A 23,346-nucleotide genomic window follows, 5' to 3' on the forward strand; every position below is an offset into this window, starting at 1 on the left:
TCAAATCAAAGAGAGTTTAAATTAAATATGGCACCAAGATGCGTTACTTACAGACTTGAAATGTGTTGCTTTCAATTTACTGCTAATAGTGACAATCACTGCAAAGAGGTTAGCTTTAGAGTAAACATTTGTATTCCCTTCAGATATAGACATGTCCACAGGGTGATGTCATACCTGGTCATCCTGGTAGCTGCTGCTGTCTGGCATTTCATCAGCTTCAAACACCTGTTTAGGCAGGCCCTTCTGCCGTTCCTTCTGTTTGTCTAGAGTATTGGGGTTGAAACCCGTACCCAGCTTGTGGTATCTGATTAAAAAAAAACAATATTTTCTGTCATATTTCCTGAATTTGAATGAACCTGCTAAAATGTACATAGCAAATGCTTATCCAATCAGGATGGAATATATGAGAAATGATCACATGGCTATAGAGATCATGTGTACCGATTTGTGTGAGATTTGGATAGAATCTGAAGGAGACTTTTGACATAAGTCGGTGCTATAAAGAGCAGATGTGAAAAATGCAGGTCAAAGGTTTTTTCCTTGGCCTCTATGGAGTGGGCATACAAGGTTTTAGCACAGTTATAGCCCCACCATGAGGCTGATGTGAAAATGTTCAAGTAAGCATGCAAAGTTTCCCTCAAACGCCTGTGTTCATGATTTGAGGCATTTTATTAAAAACGGACCAATCCTGCAAACTTTGTAAGTACATGTTAGTCAATGGGGATGGAATATGGAGAAGTGGACAGGTCCGTGTTAATCACATGACTATAGAGATGGTGTATACCGATTCGCGTGATGTATGGATAAAATGTGTACGAGTAATGTGAGAAAAATGTGTTTTGTAAAAATCAGCCTCACGGTGGTGCTATAACAGGCCGTTGTGGAAAGATTGGGGCAGAGGTTCGTCGTTGGCATCCAGGGAGTGTGCGTGCACAGTTTGGTATCGACCAGGCCAACGGTGCCAGAGATTAGCTGTGCACAGACGGACGGTTGGACGGACACACAGATGGAGTGAAAAACATACTCTCCCCCCCCTGGTGAAGTGGTTGATCAGTGGTGAATCTCTCCAGATAATGAATGGAGCCTTACTTTCTGTTAACGATGGCCCAGTCCTCAGTATAAGACCTGACGCAGTCTCTGACATGGGCATCAGTGTCCCTGCAACACACACACGGGAACAATCCCATTTGAACCGCATTCAATCATGCTATTTTTGGCATTACATTATAGGCAAAAACATTCTCAAAAAGCCTAAGACTATATTTGTATGCTGGTGTCTTTATACTACATACGTTTATTTCACACACACACACACACACACACACACACACACACACACACACACACACACACACACACACAAAGGCTGTCCCCAAACATTCAAGGTTCGAATGTTCGCGCTGCGCTCTGATCGAGACGGATATCTCAATGTTTATTTTTTTTAATGAATTAGAAAAGAGTGTGTGTGGTGTGGGTGTGTGTGTGTGTGTGTGGTGTGGGTGTGTGTGTGTGTGTGTGTGTGTGTGTGTGTGTGTGTGTGTGTGTTGGGAGGGACGAGAGAAGAGCGGGGGAGACGCGCTGTGCGCTCTGATCGAGACGGTTATTTTTTAATTAATTAGAAACAAATGGTCCGAATGTTCACTTGGAAATTCCTGCCGAAGTTCGAGTCCTAAAATAAGGGCTAGGGTACAGCCTTAACACACACACACACACACAGTTATGAGTCCAATAGTGAAAGATGCAAAATACAAATAAATAAGTCGTATAAATAAGGCATTCAAAGCTGAAAATCCAGACTAAACTAACTTCAGTCCACCAGGTATTCAATAATGCCTTTAGCCATAATGGGGCAAAATATAATAGCAAAAGTGCTGGTTTCAACAGATGAAAAAAAGCACATTTGAATATGCACGGGCACAACTAGTGCTCTCTGATCTGTGTCAATTGCAAATCAATTGCTAATGATATAGGATTACATGCAATTAGAGGGCATTTCCTGAGAGCTGTGATCATAACGTAATATGGAAAGGCTTTAATGAGTCCTCATAGCCATGCTGGGCCTTTCTGCTAGACGGCAGGGAGAATGTGCAGGGCCGGACCCTACCAAAGACTATATAAATGGGACCCAATCACCCAATGCCTCCCTGCTTAGCCCTCAGCATCAAGTGACATACTAGTGTCACATACTAGTGGTGTACTTGTACAGCATGGTTGTGTAGGTCAAGCCGCTTCACGCTACAGAAACATGAGATAGGCTCCTGCCCTATGGGCCACTTGCTCTGGAACTCTGGAAATAAGGTCCAAGCAACATGATGATAAATGCTCCTATATTCATTGAGGTTTCACAATAACAAGAATCACCTGTTCTTGTTCCCTCCTACTTTCATTTCTTGTCATATGCACATTGTCTGCGAGGAATATTATTCATATATCCTTCAACATAAATATTGTGTATTAGAACTGAAGTATATGTTTTCCTATGAAAATGGTTTAGTTCAGTGGTTTTCAACCAGTGGTCCTTGAGGGGGTTCCAGGTGGTCCCCAGCTAAATGTTGGTAACCAAATGGGCCCTTACTATAGAGTGTAAAATAAAACCAAATAGGTTCCATTTGGTTTCATTTGACACTCTCAAGAGTTAAATTATTGTTAAACACTTGCATTAGGCTACTTAATTTACAAGAAGAAGTCTACAAAATTTGCGTATGAAAAATAATTCGTATTTTGATAGGGTAACCCTATCTCTCTTATGGTACCACATCAATACAGCATAGAATTGTGGACAACATTTTATCCAACGAGTCAACGACAACAAAATATTCTCTAGTCTGCAAGGCAATATCTCATCAAATGGTGGTCCGTGGCTTACATTCCGAATAAATAATGGTCCTTGATATGAAAACCACTGTTTTAGTTAATTAAAGGATAATAATGCAGATATGACTCCATTTAGTTGCTCAGTGACCTTACCCTTCCTCTGGCACAGGCTGTCCCACAGTGCGACACTCCCTGGGAGTGTAGATCACCTCGATGTCGTCTGGTGGAAACTCAATCAGGTCTCTGAGGGGACCTGACTCAATGATGGGAGGGTGAGTGATGAGGTACTCTTCAAAGTCCACTGGCTCCACAGCCTCTGTGAGGGGAACCTAGAAGGGGGTTAGGGGAGAGAAAGAGAGCGACAGATTGACCATTATGAGGTGATGGTTACGTTGACATGAATGTGTGGAGAGTGGAGAAATAACCTTAAGGACAGATTAAATGCACACCATCATTATTAAGACCCCAGCCCAGTACTACACGGGTACAAGCAATAAGGTATGATGATGTGCAGGCACGTGCAGACTCATCCTGGCAGGCTTTTGAAATTCACCAAATCTGACAAAGACTCAGAATGGAAAGCCCTGGCATGTATGCCTATTCAAACAATCATTTTTTCATGTGTCCTAGACCATGCACCCAAGCGTAACCTTATATCAGCTAGCTTAGTTAAGCGTATGAGTGCACGAGCACACATGCATATCTGTCTCCGGCGTCTCCGCCAAGGAATTCAGAATACAAACAGTCTCTCCACAATTTAATTAAAACGGCAGATTTAGCCTAATTAAGGAGGAGGGGGTTTGTTTCTCTGGGCTCAGCATCAGCCTGGCGTTTTGGCACTGGGCTGCTGGAGGTCAATTTGCACTGCCCTTTAAAAACAATTACTGGTCAGAGAAACCAAACACTGTTGACCCTGAGAACACCCCAGTAGAGTGAGATTATATTATATGTATTATTGTAACATAATGGTGCAGTTATACTGTACTTCCAATGGTAAGTAGCTTTAATAATTCTCGCACATCAGTGAGACATCAGCCTTTGGCTGTCAATCTTGGCCACCAGGAAGCAGAGCGTGGAGGAAATTATGAAAGACCACTGGCATAAAAGGTTTGGCAGAAAGTTCTTCACCGGGTATGATTATGAGGAAATGGATTCAGATGCTGCAAACAAGATGATCAAAGATCTCTCATGTTCGACCCATCAACCTCAAGATATCAGAGGTTCGACCACATCTGATATCTGAGCACCAATAAGGAGCCCATTTTGATCTACATCCCACTTGAGGGGTGGGTCAGTTGTAGGGAGATATATTGATTGAGATATGAGGATGTCATTCAAATTAAGTTCCACAAACTAATCAATATATACAGTATATATTATTTTTTTCTTAAAAAAGAAAATCGTCAGGCGGCAAGACTGTGTGCAATTAGACAAGTGAGATGGTGAATTTCACTTGTCTAGTCTCCACAAGGTTTTTTTTGCCTTTATTTTATATATTTTTTATAGGAGGGACAGACAGTAGGCTGACAGGAAAGAGATGGGGGAGTGACATGCAGTAAAGGCTGTCGGGATCGGAAGTCGAACCCGTGGCACACTGCCAGACTCGGACTGCCGGCCAAGGTGCCTGGACCGCTGAGCCACTGCCCGGGCCTCCGCAAGGTCTCTTTAGGATTAACGTTACTCACTGCATTGCTGGCTGCAGCCCCCACATTGAGGTTCTTGAGAAGCTGTGGTGAGCCACCATACTGTCCTGCTATCTGCTTCCTCACCTCTGCTGCCACAGTCCTGCCAATGAAAGGAGAGGAGAGGAAGAAACACAGAGATGTCTCAGTCATCAGAAGATCACATTGTTATCATAGCTAGTTCCGTTAATGTTTGCCTGCTTGCATGTAAAAGTAAAGTTAGAGCAACTGTTTTTGTTACGGTCCTCTTGAAGGTCTCAAATTAATTGTAGAATGTGCTTAAGGTCAGTGACACTGGAAGAGATGGGTTCTGCAACAAGGCCAATGCGTAAATACATTAAACAACACACAGAACAGGCAGCTGAGGTAGACAGCATTGTGCTTTTCTGTTGTATAGACAAGGCTAACATTTAGTATTGTGGCTCATGTCCACAGAGGGCTTTCCCCATGACCCTGCTCCTGGCCTTTACTGTGTCACCTCTGACACCAACATATATTACACCCAGAGAAAGGAGAGAAACAAATAAAAACCTATGGACTCCAGTGATCAGCACAAAGTGCTTTGTCTGCAGCTTCCGCTGCAACCACACATGCACACACACCGTTTAAATCACAACCATCAGACCCACTCAGAAGCTGTTGCCTTGAACAAAATAACAACACAGCAAGTAGCCCAAGGCGACACAAACAAATAACTAATTAAAGCCAAAGAGGGCCACTTGTCATGGTCATGTAGCACAAGGATCCAGCAAATTTGCCATCAACTGTGGTCATCAATAGTGTTGTTTTCCATGATGTTTATTTGTTTATTCACTATATTTGTATCCATCCCAATCCCTTCTGGGGGAAAACACTGCCAGTCCCTGTTCCATTTCATTCTTCCAGAGAATAATGAAATAGAACAGGCATTATATACGTAACTCTTGTTTTACCAACAGCATTTCAGTGCTGAGGTCATGTCTGATAAATCTAAACCAATTGGCACAAAAGTTCTTGCTACTAAAAATACATTTTGATGGCGGAGGCCATCAAAATGTTATGCAGAAGTGAAAAACTGGCCAGCCAACTTCCCAGCTCAGGGAAAATATGATGATGTAAGAGAGTTCTGGTGGCCTCTGCAGTGCAGTGTCGCCGTTGCCAGGGGCAAAAGACAGGAGCACTGAACCGGCAAACACATTCCACTGTGTCCTCCTAATGCCTCCACCCAGACCTTTATTTAGCACTGGTCAACTGCTCAAGAGGAGGAATAACTTCATTAGGCAAACAGCCTTCTTGGGTTTCATCCCAAGAATATCAATAACTGTCAACAAACAACAAAACAGCAATGTTGGCCAACAAGCTATTGGCTTTTTAAGGTCACGAAAGCCCCCAAATGTCTGATTGTACGAATGACTGGCATAATGAAAAAGTGAAGCATGACCAAGTGACATCTTGATTCAGTTGATACAATTCACATCTGGAAAATCATTGAGTTCTGAAAGAAGGCATACCACAATATATTTGAAGCCAAGTAGACAACCACAAGTGCATTTCCTAAAATGATTAAGTAGTATACTATTATGTAGTCTTGCAAAGGCCAGACAATAAAATAGATGTCCAATGCCTGGTGCACAACGTTGAGAAATTGTTAGACTGCACCCTAAGACAAAACCAATGAGTGACTGACTATGACTAACTAGTATGAATTGAGCACCCACGGACCTCCTTAGACCAACCATAGACTTTCATATAGCCCAGCCAATCAGAGGCTTACCTGACTATTTTCTGAACTAACATTGCTTGCCCCTCCCTCAAAACACTAGATGCCACAAAACCTAGATGTAGCCAAGAATTTAATAAACATAGTATACTGGGCACTATATTGCACACGCACGCACGCACGCACGGATCAGTCTAACAATGGAACAGCTTTAGCTATTTACTGATGTGTACTTTGTCAATAAATCGTTGACTTCAGTGCTGATGTTCATTGTCTCCACCAGCACCTCAAAGGCCCTTAAAACAACGCTCCAGACACCCCAAAACAAACTGGTCAGGCTAGACTCACTCCCACAACCCACCTCAACCCTGCCCATTTTGATAGGCTGCAATGGCTTAGGGTGGCACAGTACAGCATTTTGCAATGGGTCTGGTCTACAAAATTTGCTACACCACCAAACTGTCACCTTTTTTCCCATACTGTACATGTTTTCCCTTTTTTGAGTGGTGCTGGTCACTCCTAGACAGCAATGTGTGTCCCTGGCTGGGTCTGTCCCCGTGTTTGTCAGTCCGTCCGTCTGAGTGTCACTGTTGCGCTGCCGCAGCCTAACACACACACACACCAGGAAGGAGGGCTTGTACAGTACAGTACTACAGCACGAGTACACTAGTAGCACCACTCAGTTCAGATGGGTCTGATTTTACTTTCTATAATAATGATTTCCTGTTTTTTCATAGAAGTGTATATTTATTTTGTACATCTTTAATTGTTACGATGAATTGAAAATTGTGTCATGGTTTCATCCACAAAGTAGCAGTTTTTGTATTGACTTGTGCTTTCCTTTTAAATGTACCCAGTCTACATATTGTGAAATAAAAATGTCAATCAATTTCAATCAGTGCATTGTGTATGTTTAAAGTTTAAACTACCTGAAAGCAGTACTTCTACAAACCTGTATACTACTACAGGAAGGAACCGTGTATCTTGTCAAACTGTGATCTTCACCCTTGAATGAGATAAATCATCTGTAAAATCACACAAAGCCCTTTGTTAAAGGGATTACTTTGATCCATCTAGGGGGCGGGGAACAGATGAGATCATTTGATGGCTGGAGTGGAGTGGGACTTTTACTCTCAGCTGGCTGCATCTGACAGTCACAGACAATCAATGTCAACCATGCAGTGGAACATAAACACCAACCATATATCTACCAGTGCCACATCAAGCTGGGCTGGCTAAAGGCTAGTAGCAATGCAGGATAGCTAGCTGTCCCAAACAAACCAACGGGTCTTCATAGGGTACCTATATATCGGGACCATCAATCATCATTGAATAAACACTCCCTGTGTGGCCAGTCAGTGGTCAGTGGATCCACAAGCGACCTCGTCGTAAGGAGATCACTGTCGGCCCGTTAGACACAGAGGAGAAATCAAGATAGAAAGCAGCCAACTAGCCCGAATGTCTGCCTGGGTGGGTCTGAGCATCCTTGGTAGTAGCACAGGCTGCTAAATCGGCTAGGCTGTGCCTGCGACAGGGCCTTTTAGGATAGGAATTACATCAATGGGTCTCTGACTGAATGCGGCTCATTACAAAACACAAACGCGACCCAGTCAGATCTTTGTTCCATGTGGGGACCCGGAGTCCTTACCTGCTGATTTTCTGGGCGAAGGCGCGGCGTTCAGCCATGGCAGTGGCCGCTGATGTGCTTTATTTGCTACTATAGATTCCCAAAAGCAGGCAGGCAGGCAGCCTGTGCTTTCCATTCACTCACACTGGAACGTTACTCTCTGAACTGAAGCCCCGAAGGGAAGAGAACGGACGACTCTGGTTACCGTAACCATCGGAAATGAGCGCACTAGAACACACCCAGTGAGCAGCATTCATTCCCACGTACTGTACTATAGAGCAATACCTCGTCGTACGACGTTGTCGCGCTCCGAAAATAGCAATTGGCAAAACAAATTTCTCTCGCCAGTAAAGCCCATTTGAATTATAATTAATAATAAGGTTTAGAGTAGTAGACCATCTTTCATTGGCTAGGCTAGTAGGCTTTACACTTTACACTACAGAGTAGTACACACAGACGAGTTTGAGATGCGCCTTTAAACAGCCTTGTGCTTTGTACTGGAGAATGCGCCTGTTTTGTTATAGCGGATAGCGCAGGCAAGAGGAGTCTTTGCATTACAACCACGGGCTGAGGCTGACTTCTCGATGTTGGATACGCTAACAATCAAAACAATCATTCCCAATCCCAGAATGAATGTTGCCATGGTGGAAACACCGCGAGAGTCCTTGACGACGTGACTCTTGTTTCTTTCTTTTTTTTTAACTTCCTCAAAATGTAAACATTGGTACTTTGCACCAGTCTGCTGTCAACTTGCCTCGCTAATTTGATAGACAAATGAGAATTGGGGCACATTCTCAGTATAATGAATACATTTTCATAACGAATGCAGCTGTAAATGTAAAGCAGGACCGAAGAAGTTCTACTTGTCTTAAGGTACGTTATGTAAGTTAGTAGCTAAGCTGATCGACCTCGTTACTAACTTTGATTTTTCAGTGGGGGATCATCATGGGATGATGCAGCTGCCTGTGTGTGTGTGTGTGTGTGTGTGTGTGTGTGTGTGTGTGTGTGTGTGTGTGTGTGTGTGTGTGTGTGTGTGTGTGTGTGTGTGTGTTGAAGGTTTCTTCTATGTAGGATGGGTTCTATTCCTTGGTGGTCCAAATGGAGAATAAAGGGAGCGACGACGTGGACAAATTGAAGACAAAGGTCTTGTCAGCGTGGCACAATGTCAAGTACAGTAAGTGCACAGACTACAGTAGCTCTGCTATGGACCAGAGCTAAAACTACAGTACAGTTTGCAAAATAATCCTGCTGCTCTCTCTCTGCCCTAGTTTATTCCCCGTTATATATAGCCTAGTTCCTGCAATACTTTTTTGAGTAACGTTTCAGATAATCTAAAACTGATACATTTCCCCCCATAAGGTGCACTGAGAGGGTCAGTAGAACAGTCAGAAGCCCTTTCAGATTAATAAATTTTATTATAAGTAATAACATTTATTATGAATAACGATATAATTATCCCCAGGCTTAAAAGACTGTTGGGGATATGCAAAGGCATCACATACTGTTCTGGTGAATTAATTGATTTGTTTACTGATTGATTGATTGACTGATTGAAAATGTTTATTACACATGTATGTAGAATGGAATGGAATGGGTACATTTCAAATGAAAACACGGGTCAATACACAAACTGCCACTTATACAAATACACACACACACACACACACACATAGTAAAGGGTGCATCTCACTCAGAGAAATTCTTCAACCACCATCCAATGACTAACTGCAGTGACTGTCATTATTGTGTATTTTAGGTTGGGCTCTGAAATCAAAGACCTATTTCAGTCGAAATTCCCCAGTGCTTCTTCTGGGAAAATGCTACCATTTTAAAGCTGAAGGTAGGCATGCACGTACACACATGAACACACACGCGTGCAATAAAACTGTATGACATACTGGTCTTTAGTAGAGTTAATGCCAAAACACACTAAAGCCCCCTGTAGTAACTCTGAGGACCCGCTGGGGGTTCTGGACCCATGTATTGAATTTTGATGTCCCAAGCCGTATCAGGAGGAAGAGATCTGATCGTCTGTCTACACGATAATACTACATCATGCATGTCTGATCTGTAGTTCAGGCCATAGCTTTGTGGGACACTTATACCATAGCCTCCAGACTGTCAAATGAAAACAAATTAGTTGAAAATTTGTTATTATACCATTACATCACTTAATCATGGCAACATGAGTTAGACTGTCACTTCACACGGCACACAGGTGTGATTTTTGTAGAGTGAAATGACTGTATTTCTTATACAATGTCTGCTCTGCTGCATTTGTTTATGTCAGATGACGACAGCCCCACAGAGTGCTATGAAGCCTCTGATGAGGACCTGGTAACAATGGGGAACGCGGAGACATTTCGTAGGGACTTTGCCTCCCGTGTGTGGCTCACTTACAGAGAGGAGTTCCCGCCCCTCCCCGACTCCACCCTCACCTCTGACTGTGGCTGGGGTTGCATGCTGAGGGCTGGCCAGATGATGCTGGCCCAGGCACTGGTACTGCATTTCTTAGGCAGAGGTAAGTGTCATAAATCCTCAGTGTTCATTTAACTCAGAGAGAGTCTAAATGTAATGTAACCAAATGGACCCCTACGCCCTACGGTCTATTCTTTGTTTGCTGTGCTTGCTGTGTTTTTGTTGTTTTGAATGTTATGCTATCTATGCTGCTGCATTGTCTGAAGGAAGCCAAACTAAAGTAAGTTTTACTCTTATGTACCTGTACTACACAAGCTATAACAATAAAGTACAACCTTGAGTTGGTGGTTCCAAGTTGGTGGTTCCAAGAGTAAACACATTTTCTTGTGTTGCAACAGAGGCTATATAAAGTTAGAACTCTCATATGCTCTCGAGTCTAGAGCCTTCATCAGAGCATAATAGAAATATTGTGGGACACATATTTTATGTTTATGTTGGTGGAGGTGAGTATAACAGGTTACTCCCTCTGTAGCTATTAGCTAATGGGAGTAAACTGTTCCTCTTGGCTTGGGTGTATCATCATCTGATATACTGGTTTCTTTAGGTTAGTTATTTTACACTTTTTATTACCCATGTATTTTAACTCACATACAATAAACACCTGTGTGTGCGTGCATTGGATATGTGTAATATGGTTCCATAATGTCATAAGAATAGGCGCCTATTTAGGTGTGCGGCTGCACCGTCCTGATTTGAGCTAGTGATGCGTAGTTCACAAACAAATGTTTTAGGCGAGCCGCGAGGGACTCATGCATGTTACAGATTAATTGAAAAAATAAAGGTTATTCTAGTATGTCATATAACACTTGTTCACATTTACTAAGGCTGATATGATTAAAATTTTCATTCTAGCATGGAAACCCAAACAAACTGAAAATGTGTTCAGCAGGTGGAATGCATTAAAATAATGTCAACAACACCATACGGGACTTTTTGCAATGCACTTATTGCACAATATTTATCTGGTTTTCAACCACCATTCTAGAGGAATAGTAAGTCTTTATAAGACTCTTGAATGGTCACATGCTTGCTCCAGTTCATAAGACTAAGACATAAGACTTTCAAGATGAGCAAGTTGTCTGTGTGTGGAGTTTATAAGCCCGCCCCCACACATAGTAAAATCCTCAATGTTAATTTAACTCTGAGTGTATATCTACATTATGTACACTACACAATGACTCAGAGTTACAAATGGATAAATGAACACAGAGGAGCATTACTGTGCAGTAGCTCGAAGTAGACTGTGCGTTTTAATGCAGTCATTTAGAAAACAATATTTAAAACGTGTTCTTCTGTCAAATCAGAAGTTTATACTGAATGAAAGATTTCTCGATAAAATGACTAATGGCCACTTAAGTATATTTATTGATCAATTTCATTTTCATTCACATTGAATCAAGGTCATTATCTTAATATCTCAGACTCTTCACTGGCCTCTTTTATAGCTAGGACCACTCCTACCCTCATCACCTTAGGTGCCCACCCTGTTTGTAGGGCTAAGGCACTGTAAAAGTGAAATAGTGGGGCACTCTGCTGCCTATAATTGGACTATTTCACAATAGAATGTCCCCATTTCCTTATTGAAGCACACACTAACTTGTATCTATTAAGGCTAAAGATTAAAGATTAAAAGTTTGATTTCACATGTTCTGAAAGAGCCTTACTGCTTAAGAGAGAAATTCCTGATTGGATTTTTATAAAGGTATTTTTCAATAGTTAATGTCTTCAATGATCAAGTTCAAAAACCCGCCAATGGAACCAGTCAAATAATTCATTCATTACTTACTACTTGTGAGAGCACATTAAAGACCAGAGCCATTTGGGACTGTGAAGTACAAACTTTCAGTTATGATTTACTTCTAAGGCTGTGCTCATTTAAAACACTCACGATGAATATAGATTTTCTTTTAAGCTTATTTCTTCGTCCTTTGTTTTACTAAATTGGTAGGTTGTACACATTTTTTAGCATTTACTGTGTTAATCAAATTAATCGACTCTGTAGTATTTACTTCCATAAGCTGTAATAACTACAAGAATAAACAATATAACTGTAATTTTGAGAGCAATCGATTCAATTATCGTCTTTTTTAATGTTATTATGGCTTATCAATATTTTTGGCTCATATCTGATATACATAGGTTTGCTAATAACAATCTACACCAACGTGCTATGCATATACTGTGGCCTTTGATACATGTTTTAAAATACCAGGTTGAAAGAAGATGGTAACGTTTAGGTGTTAACACAAAGTGCAGTACTTCAAAATGATATTTTGGAAAATATCCCTCTTCTCAACCTTCTTGGCAGTAATGACAATAATGAATGTTATCTGCCAGTTTAATTGTAATAGTGATAATTGTTTTTGGCGTTTTGTATTTTTTTGCATGTGATTTACCTCTTTCACTCCAGACTGGACCTGGTCGGAGGCGCTGAACCTCCAGCCTTTAGATACAGAGACATGGACCACCAGCGCAGCCAAACGCCTGGTGGCAACACTGGAGGCCTCTCTGCAAGGCTCTCCCAGTCGCTCCAATCCTGGGCCCCTGCCTGTGGGACTGCAAGTCCATGCCCAGGGGGCTGCAGAGGAGGCCGATGCCCACCTGAGAAAGGTCTACCACCGCACACTGGTGTCCTGGTTTGGCGACACCCCCTCAGCTCAGTTGGGCCTCCACAGGCTGGTGCGGTTAGGCCTGGTACTGGGGAAACAGGCAGGGGACTGGTACGGACCTGCTGTTGTAGCACATATCTTCAAGTGAGTTTAATTAAAAAGGAAAGCAAATTGTTGAATTTTAAAAGTAACTGAAATATTAAGACCTGCATATACACATGGCTCTGGTTTGAATCGAACCAGACATGTTGCAATCATATTATGGTCAAACTAATTCATTCACCCACTGGGGTGCTCTAGTCCAAGCAGTAGGACCACATTACAACACTTTGCTTCTAATTCAGTTACAGTGAAGTCTCCATGGGATCCGACCAGTGATTTAACATCAATACTACTGTGTTTATGCATAGCCTACAGCCCTAATATTGAATTAGCTGTAATAATCGTACGGACAGTGATTATGTTTGGAGTTATTATGAACTGCTATCTCTCTTCCTCCCACTCTCACTCAATCTTTTAGGAAAGCTGTAGAAGAGGCAACAGACCCTGGCCTGGCAGGTATAACTGCCTATGTCTCCCAGGATTGCACAGGTATGAAAGATGATCCTGCTACTGGCAGAGAGGTTCTGGGCACAACGCCCAAACTGACCGTTCATTATTAGCAGTTCTCCTACTGCTAGACACTAGAGCAAGGGAAGGCTCATCCTGTCCATTCTCCAACAAACACACCCGTCTTAAATCCACTGCCATCCGCTCCAACCTCTTCTTAACCCCAATAACACGGCTTGTGATGAAAGCCCTTCTTCTCAATGGCCTGTGTGAAGTCCAGAGTGCCTGTACTGCACTTCTATTGGAGAGTAGAGTAGATCATTACATTATAAATCAGGGTGTACGCTCAACAGGGGATTGTAGGTTGAACGTTTGATATTAGAAAGCAACAGGACCATTGTGTACATTAAGCATACAATTGAAGAATGTATACTTACACATTATATGTGACCAGATTTGACTGAGAGCCTCCAATCGCACAAATTCCAGCTTTTCACCAGAGGAGATTTTATTTAAATTTCCCCCCCCCCAAAAATGAGTTAATAGCACAGGCAGACTCTTCACATACTACAAACAGCATGTCTGAAATAAGTCAGAGCTGAAATCGACATAATATGTAAATATGAAATAAAGGCTTAAACATGTAGCTAGGTGTAATGTTAGAGACCACATAAGTGAACCTTTCAAGCCTGTTTTCTCAACTCGCTGTTTTCTGCAAGACATTACTCTATAAGCCATATCTCCCAAACTGGTGGGTCAAACTGAACAACCAATATGTCAATTTGAAGCTATGATTGCCTGCTTTCATTTGACATGATAAAATCCAATGGCAGTCCCTCAGTCAAATTTGGTCACTTATACTCATGAAGTCATCAACTGTTTATTGTTTATATTCAAATATTCGGACACGCATAAAGACTGACATGGAAACTGACATACTATCAACAGACTGACAGACAGGACAAACATACCAACAAATCCCCCCCCCCCCCACTCAACTGACGTTTGTGCTATTGATCCCACACAGTGTACAGTGGCGAAGTCATTGATAGCCACATGGCAACAGGGGTGGGACAGGAGTCTGCTGGGAGGTCAGATGAGCCTCCATCAAATAGCCAAGACCCCGCCCCTTCCCCAGTGGGGAACCGAGCCGTCATCATTCTCATTCCTGTACGTCTGGGTGGGGAGAAGACCAATCCTGATTACTTTAACTTTGTTAAGGTAAGTGAACAAAATTTTGATTTAATATAACTAAAGGAAATGTTAAGCACATAAGCCCTATGTTACAGCAGAAATGGGCACTGGTGTAGTGGTCACTAATGTAGCCTGCCATTGCGTGATGGGTTCGAGTCCCGATCCCGACAGCCTTTGTGGAGGCTTTGTTTGTCACTCCCCATCTCTCGCCATTTTATGTCAGCCTAATAAATAAAAAGGAAATAGCAACTCTAAAAGCTCACAATGTAAGGCGCCAGTTCATCTCGAGTCATTCATACCGCACACTGTGTTTATTTAATAAGGATTTTACTGTGTCGTAGTTGAATACGTGGGAGCACTGGCAACAACATTCTGGTGAAAAACCAGACAATCATCCCAATCATATTGCTGTATATTGTACGATTAATCACAATTATTGATCATAATGATTTTGGGGAGGAAAGATATGATTTTATAAAGCTGTAATCTGTAACTTAAAAAAATATTTTATACCATACAGATTGGTCATAATAATGTTTTACTCACACAAAAGAAGTTGCGGATTTCAGCTTTAGTGTCTTGTGCTCATCAGTGTCATGTATGTCTTTGGTCAAATGGTACTGTATGTGATGTTATTGTGCCTCTGTAAGACTAGATCAAGTGCAACACCTGACCAAATAAAAAATAAATTACGGTTTTCAATTAATTTTGCAGCCTTACATCAGCCGTAGTCATTTAGCGTAGTGAAAAAGTTTCTTATTCAATTTAACATACGTAGCAAGTATACCGCAAGCGAAACCGGATACTTTGTTGCCTGTGTCACACACTGAAGTCGTACACCGTAAATAGCTGATCTACAAGCTCACAATGTGTCACAGACGACGGAGTATAAGCAATAAAGCATTCACACTTTTTGTTGTTTATGTTTGTGTCCGTAGAGCATACTGGGTCTAGAGTACTGCATAGGCATCATTGGAGGGAAGCCCAAACAGGCCTGCTACTTTGTAGGATTTCAAGGTGAGTTTTGCCTTGGGGAGAGAGAGAGAGAGAGAGAGTGTGAGGAGAGAGAGAGTGGAGTTGGTGTGAATTGGAGATTATCTTGCATAATATACCCACCTTGTATAAAGAGACAAAGTAAGTTAATGCATTCCTGTTTGCATGAGAAAAGCGGAGAGGAGGGGGACGCCATGTGAAGCAGCGCTTATTTTATTCTCTCTGACCCATCACAGCCTCACCCATTTATCACAAGTAAACCTCCCAAGTTGTGAGCGGTAATTGATTTCCATAGGAGGCATGCATAAATTTAATCCGGGGCCCAAAGTGAGCCACTCTCCATCACCTTCAGCAGCCGGGAGGAACCTTCAGTTGTACATCTTGGCAGTCAATATTTACACATTTACATTTTACCAATTTGAAATACATCGGTGGATGATGTCTAAATGACAAGCAATACATTCTCCCTGCCAAGGCACGGCCCAGCTCTGCATTTATCATATGCAAATGGCCGAATATAATTGCGTGTTTGTAAAAGTAATTCCCCCACACAAAAATTAAATGACAGCCCCTTTTTTGCCAGCGTAAAGAATGTGCTTGTACTAACGCATCTGATTATGCAGAATTTAATCCACCCTGGTGGATATTAAAAAGCAGCAACCTTCTGGGAGGCATATTTGACGCAAAGAAGCCCAACAGTAGGCCAAGCAGATGACTTTGAGCTGCTCTGCATAGAAATTGGAGAGAGGCGCGTTTTTGTAATAATCCGATGTTTTTTGAATAACTTGTCTTTTGTTTTGTCCTTGCAGATGACAGCTTGATTTACATGGACCCTCATTACTGTCAGTCTTTTGTGGATGTCAGCACCAGCGATTTCCCTCTCCGGGTAATGTGAAATTACACAGACGAGCTGACTGAGGCCCCAGTAATGTGAATTTAATAGTTTCTGTTAGTACTTAAGGGTATGAATCTTAAAGCAGCCCTCTGCTCAATTACCAAGTCTCTCACTGCTGATTTATTTGCTGCTCAGATGTGCGAAGCTGCTGCTTAAGAGAAATATGGTAAATACAGGATCAGGTATAGTGAAGCTGAATATTTCAGGACCAATACATAAAAAGCAGCATTAATCAACACAGTGTAGGCTTTTCTTTTCATGCTTTTAGATGCTGTGCTATACAGTGTGACAACACTCCACAGTTGTAAATATGTGTATACTGCGACAGCAGAAAAATAGGATTTCATTTTTCAAATAACTACAAGAGGAAATCCTACACAACTTATTTAATATTGATGTCGCCAGCAAATGCTGTGCCCTGCACTTGACGTGTTATACCCAGTTACCATAAATACTATTTGCACATTATTTTCTCCCTTTGTCTAGTCATATCATTGCCCGTCACCAAAGAAGATGCCTTTCAGTAAAATGGACCCAAGCTGCACCATAGGTTTCTATTCTAGAAGTGTCCAAGACTATGATAGAATTCGCCAAGAGCTGTCTAAGGTAAGTGTAGACCATCACATCACCACATTTATAGTCATAGTAATCATTCATCCACTACCACCATTTCAGATGGTCATTTCACATCCAAGAGCTTAGTAGGGGGAAAGGATTTGAATATAATTCAGTGTGTCTAAATGTTGTACAGTAGGACGTTAGTTAGAAATTAACCAGCAGGTGGCACCATTTAGCCACGTATCCAACAGAGCTCAACACATTTGGCAAATTGATCAAGAATCAAGACACCATGGGCTTCCGGACTAACACGTCTGTCATTCATACTCCTTGTCTGTAACTTAGTGTGTTACAATATCCAGTCATTGGTGGTGAAAGTAGATGGTACCTCGCTTTATTAAATGGCAAAGATCTACAAGCTCACAACGCATTGTAACATATTATGAGCCTGTGGATTGCCTAATTTCTGCAAAGATATTTAGTGTATACTAGAGGGAAAGCAGGATGTGGCTTAAGACCACCGAAAACTACAACATAACGTCACGCTGTGGTGATAAGCAACTCACCGCTCTCACCCGAACACATCTCTCTGTTTTTACTAACCACTGGTTCAGTGGTCACCTTATCACCTCAAACTGGAGTATGAATAGGTCTTTAGTATAGACCACTGAGACACTGCAGTCAAGTTTAAGTGCTTAAGACTTTAACCATTTGCCCATGTCAGGTGCTGCAACCATCAGCAAAGGAGAAATACCCAGCATTTACTTTCATGCAAGGTCACAGCAGAGACTATGACCTGTGTGGAGGCCTGACCCCAGAGAAGAAGGAATGGCCTTTCATCCATACCCCAAAGAGAGTGACTGCCACTACTGGTGACTTTGTCCTGCTCTGACCACTGACGAAGGCCATGGACAACGATTGTCCATTGTCAGTGAACTGTGAGACGACGCTGCCAAAGACCTGTCAAATGTTGTGGCATTGACGTGTCTGGTATTTTTCAAACGCCAATGATTCACTGTTTACTGCCTGGAACTTTGTCGCCAAGCACTTGTTGCCAAAATATTCATGTTCTGTAATTGAGAACTTTTGCATTGGGAATTTTCAGAGTCCTGCTGATTTCTGTCTTTCTACTAGCATCAAGGGATATAAAAAGGAACAGTAGGTTCTGCTATTATGCGCGCACGCACGCACACACACACACACACACACACACACACACACACATATTTTACTATTCCGTTAAATGTCTGACGAAGAGAGAGACTGGTATTTATCAAGTACCTTAGCCTTCAGAGCACTGATCGACAACCAGTTCTGCTCTTTAGATAATAATAAATCATAATCAAAAGGACTGGGTCATGATCCTAGATCAGCGTTGTCATTGTCACTCTGAAGGGCTTTGTAAAGGGACAACTTTGCTGCAGTACAGAGTTCCGGAGATTATGTTGCACCCTTTACAATGTATTCATGTAGAACCTTTTATAACACCTTGTTGATTACAGGTCAGAGGAGATAAGTAACTTTGCTAAGACACTCTCCAAAGAACAAAACTGGAATTATTTCTAAGACCCTCAGATACTGCCACAGCTGAGGTTTATTTTCTTCCTCTTAGCAATAATGTATTATTTATGATGGTGTGTTGAGATGACTGATTGTGTGTTTGTCATTGTGTTGATTTTCTTGTCTGTTTAGCAAACACTTTGAGAACAATCCATTACAACGGGGTAGTGTTTGAAGAAGGGTAAACAAACGTGATGTGATACATTAAAAGAAAAGGTAAATGATGCATTTATATAGCACATTTATCCAAAGCACTTTACAATGTGCATTACATACACGCATTCACACATACATTCACACACTGATGGCCATAAAAGGCACCAACCTGCTCATCTGGTGCAGTTAAGGGTTCATTGTCTTGCTCAAATACATTTCAACACAAAGCCAGGAGAAACCGCCCCTACTGTACTAAGTTGCTGTTTACAAAACTAATATACTGTACAATATCTTCTATACTCACATCTGTAACAGTATTGTAAAAACACTTGCTGGGACTGTGGAGTTCATAGGGATTAGCAACGAATCCTTTCTGCCTAATTTATGCATTGTCGTATGACAACGTCGCAGACTGATCTAGTTCAGAGTCTGCAGACCTAGTGTGTTGTTGTGAGCTTATAAACCTTCACATTTCTGTCCGCAACGCTGTCATATGATGATGTACAAATCAAGCTTTAGAAGAATTCAGAGGAGAAATGTTAATGGTGCTTGGAAGTTATATGTTCTTTCATCATTATTCTTTATTATTGCCATTATTATTGTGTATGTTGTATCCAAAACAACTTGTTCAACAAATGTATTTGTAATTGCTGTCCTAACATTTCTTATTTTGCTCAGATTTATTTGACCATTTGTACAATTTTGACAATAATACCACATTCAAAGGGTGACGGGTAAAATATCTTGGACATAGAACTTTAAGTACATTATGCTCCCATAGGCTACTAATTAAATTATAACCCAAAAATTGGAGTTTTAAACATGTCGGTGTGATATGGGCAGTGATTGCGAAGCATTCATAGCTGTTTTTGAACATGGATTTTCTACACACAATTTTATTTGCATCACCAAATTAATCTCAGAAATGCCAAACATTTTTTTACACTGCTGTACAGCAAAAGTTGAATAAAATCAATACATTTGAACTTTCTGTTCGGTCTGCTGCACTTGAAGAATTTAAGGAGACCAAAGACAAAAATGTGTTTCGCTAAATGCAAACTTCAGTGATGTGTTGAAATGTATTCAATCCCCTTTTTCTCCCAGTCAAATGTAGTAGATTAAAACTAATCGTACGTGCTAACCATCTCTACAGCCCATTAACCAGGGACCGGAAAAAATGTGACCCAGTGACACTGGCTGCGATTGTGTCCGCCTGCGAAGGAAAAGAAAATATCCTTGTGTGCAATGCTCTGTTGCCATGGCTAATCTGTCTGTTGCCCCCTTAGTTTGAGCAATGCTGGACTGTTTTCCCGTACAATACAAATTCTTGTATTATGATGAGCCTGGCTCTGGGCGAGGGTCCCGCGTTTTAAGGGAGGGAAGTGTCCCCAACTGTGGGGGGGTTGCAAGGGGTGCAGAGGGTGAGGATGGATGGACAGAGAGTAGAAGAATTACTTATCTGTTCTCATAAACATCACGGACAGCCATTGACCGAGCACATAAAGGCATCATTTAGATCCCCGTCTGATCGTTCCATGGCTGTTTTTAGTAGACAACCCGCCCGGCTGCAGGATGGAGTGGGATCATCAAGTATGCAGCCAAAAAGGACCGGCGACATTCTGATGCCATATAGAGGAAGGAAAGGGTTGCTCGGAAGAGGAAGGGTTGATGTGTACTTAGTCATGTGCCGTGTCGCACACAGAAAATAGCTGATCTACAAGCTCACAACTTGTTGCATCACGGCACATTGTACGTTTGTAGATCACCTGTTTTCAGTGCGTGACACTGCCTTGCAAACAAGTATAAACAAGGCTTTAGGGTTGAAGGCAGAGGAGGGAGGCAGACTGTGGGAGCAGGGAGAAGTGTTTTGGGGATTTCTTTATCAGGGGACATGAAAGAGCGTTTGTGCTGGGGGGCACAGGCCACTTTGAGGGTCGCCTGTGTTCACCATGTATTTACAGGCACATATGAATATTTGATTAATGAGTCACAGGCTCCGGGGAAATGCAATAAGTGGGTAGCGGCTTTACAAAGTGGGCCTCCCTCCCTCCCCCTCCTTTCTGTACCACAGTCGCAGACACACATGCACACACACACACCATGCCCTCCTGTTTAACACAGCTGCCAATAGTGTCATTGACATTGCGGATTCCTGAAAATCTAATCTGCAGCCGAGCAAATTCCTCACAAGAGAGGGAATCCATGAAAAGCATCCTTCTGTTCCAGAGCTGAGTGGATGGGGCGGGTTGGGGGGATGTCATCCACATGAAGAAATGGACTGCAACCCTCTTAGGGCAATATGGAACCAACAGAGACAGGGATCAAAAAAGGTTCTCTAGAGAGTTGTATGAACATCACCAACATAGAGGTTCCAAGACTGTAATTCAACAATAGCAAAAGATCTACAAGCTCAAAACATGCCACTTCGCGCCGTGTTTCAAGCTTGCAGATCTGCTACTTTGTAAGTAGCTGTAGTATGATCAAGTAAGCCATTCATTTACGGGGGAAAAACACAAAAAGATAAAATACGGAGAAAAGTGGTTGATGTACTGTGTTTCTAGTGGCGGCTGTAGCTTTGTGGATAGAGATGCCAACTGGTCATCAGATAGTCACCAGTTTGCACCCCGGTCTATGTGGCATCCATCTGAGTATAGCCATTAATAAGAATAAAAATAAAATCCAAAACATATAAGTAAAGGGGAATGAAACCCTATACTAGGCTGATTTTCTAGTTTGTGTCCCAGTTCAGGTTAAAAACTACAGCAATCTGTGTGTGTTACTGTAGATTTAGGTGTGTCCAGAGCCACATGTACTGTATGTCAATGCACATTGACACATCTAAATCTAACATTAGCTGCAGTTGTGTTGCTTACATCACAGTGTATTCTATCTGTCTTATGCAGCCTGCCATGAATTTATCCTGCTGAATTTGTTTTACCTGAATTGGAAAACAGTACAAAATCAGCCTACCATCCAACCCTTAAGTTGTATTGATGATTAGAGAAAATAATCAAACAATAAAAAGAGGTTGCACATCAACTATGGGTTTTCTCAGTGGAGTGCTAGACCCACTTACTTACTTACTTACTTACTTACTGAGGCTGAGGCTCACACCAATAACCGAATGCTTACGCTCTTCATTCTAACTGTGTGGTCCTGTGTGGACGGCCTGGATCTAAACATGATATACTGTATGACAGTTAACAAAACCTCTACTGGAATTAGATCTAACAGAAAGAGAAAGACATGCGTGCTGCCTGCGTGCATGCTTCCTGCGTGTTCATGGGCATTTTGTGTACTTGATATGTGTGTACCTAATTTATATGGATGGATATATATTGGTTATGTGTGAGCCTTTCCAACTCTCAGGTGTCTGCGGCCATGCCACCCCTTTACCCACCCAGCCTGTCTTCACACCAGGTGCAGGGGCACTAGATTTATGCACCCCGGGCCCTCGCCCACCCCTGTGGAATGCCGTGCATCTTCAAACAGGTACCTCACTTTGAAATCTCATCTTGGCGTGATAAGTCTACACTGGCTAAATATATCCGACTCCTGAATGGCAGCCGCCCTGCCGTCCCCTCAGAGCATAAATACCCCTGTGCTTCTGGCTGAACTGCATTCGCAGTCCGCCTATGCATCTGTCCACTTGTCTCCACCCGTCTCCGTTCCTCGCTCGCCCCCTGTCCCATACTTGAAGGCTCCAGAGAAGTGCTGAGACACTGAATGCCTCGCACATCTCTTCTGGGCTGGGGCCAGACAAATGTCACGATGAAGCACAACCAGCAACACCTACTGTAGAGGAATCACGCGGGACCAAGATTTATGAGATTTTATACACTCTGAGTTAAATTAACACAGAATTTGAATGTGTAGTTCTTCCACTGTTTTTGTCCAATGGTGACCCACTTAGAGATGATGCTAGTAGTAGTTAACACCCCAGGTAATAACAAGGAGGCCTGTTTTGATGGCAGGAAAGTTTTGTTCAGCTTCTGTGCTTTTGACATGTGGACTGCCACAGTTTGCAGTCAAATTATTTACCAACAAATTAGTCATAAATAAGTGGAATACGGTTGAATGAAATCATCTGTGAAATGCGATCTCCTTAGATGTCTGAGTGTAATTCCGCTGATTTGCTCAACTTCTGCGTGGGCTCTGCGACTCTGCGACATTCATTTCAGAGTTGTCTCCCTCTTCGCAGAGAGGGCTGTTCCATGGCAGGGACCCAAAGCAAAGCTCCTCGCCCGGTGTTGGCTGACCTCACCTGGCTGTGACAACAAGAAGGGCACTGGAGTTAACATTTAGATAACGGATGTGTGTGCCGCTTTCGATTTCCATTTTCCGGTGACAGCGAATCTTGGGAGCACATCTCTGGGGGGGGAGCACTCCGCCGTTCCCCGTGTCTCAGGGGTGATGCGGAGGAACGCCGAAATTCCTCATTCCGCTCTCTGAGGCATGGCCGGCCCTCTGTCAGCTTTTGCTAACCAGATGCATCCGAAACAGGCACCGTGGCTGAAGGCAGGGGATATTGC

At 42.3% G+C, this 23,346-nt stretch overlaps 2 protein-coding genes across 8 annotated transcripts in view; one reads left to right on the top strand and one right to left on the bottom strand.

The window, feature by feature from the left end:
* The window catches only part of dock7 (dedicator of cytokinesis 7), a 72,931-nt gene extending 64,666 nt beyond the window's left edge, over positions 1-8,265 (bottom strand). For all 4 annotated transcript variants that reach the window (XM_083767287.1, XM_083767286.1, XM_083767285.1 and 1 more), the window contains exons 1-5: positions 7,844-8,265; positions 4,500-4,599; positions 2,968-3,143; positions 1,090-1,158; positions 175-304 (exon numbers count right to left, since the gene is read on the bottom strand). In XM_083767287.1, coding sequence (XP_083623413.1) covers positions 175-304; positions 1,090-1,158; positions 2,968-3,143; positions 4,500-4,599; positions 7,844-7,881 — 513 coding nt within the window. In that variant the 5' untranslated portion in view covers positions 7,882-8,265. The remainder of the gene's footprint in view (positions 1-174; positions 305-1,089; positions 1,159-2,967; positions 3,144-4,499; positions 4,600-7,843) is intronic.
* Positions 8,266-8,547: 282 nt separating this feature from the next.
* On the top strand, positions 8,548-19,781 carry atg4c (autophagy related 4C, cysteine peptidase). 4 transcript variants are annotated; one of them, XM_083767142.1, is made up of 11 exons: positions 8,548-8,695; positions 8,894-8,996; positions 9,579-9,662; positions 10,113-10,343; positions 12,711-13,053; positions 13,430-13,500; positions 14,486-14,679; positions 15,591-15,669; positions 16,455-16,531; positions 17,027-17,146; positions 17,823-19,781. In XM_083767142.1, the coding sequence occupies exons 1-11, from the start codon at positions 8,597-8,599 to the stop codon at positions 17,988-17,990; spliced, it is 1,569 nt and encodes a 522-aa protein (XP_083623268.1). In that variant the 5' UTR covers positions 8,548-8,596; the 3' UTR covers positions 17,991-19,781. The 4 variants fall into 4 exon arrangements, with proteins under 4 accessions (XP_083623268.1, XP_083623269.1, XP_083623270.1 ...); XM_083767143.1 differs by having other exon boundaries at positions 13,430-13,467; XM_083767144.1 differs by having other exon boundaries at positions 8,560-8,695; positions 8,879-8,996.
* The last annotated feature ends 3,565 nt before the right edge of the window (positions 19,782-23,346 follow it).

The sequence above is a fragment of the Protomyctophum parallelum genome, assembly GCF_964188405.1.
Source record: "Protomyctophum parallelum genome assembly, chromosome: 6".
Lineage (NCBI taxonomy): Eukaryota > Metazoa > Chordata > Actinopteri > Myctophiformes > Myctophidae > Protomyctophum > Protomyctophum parallelum.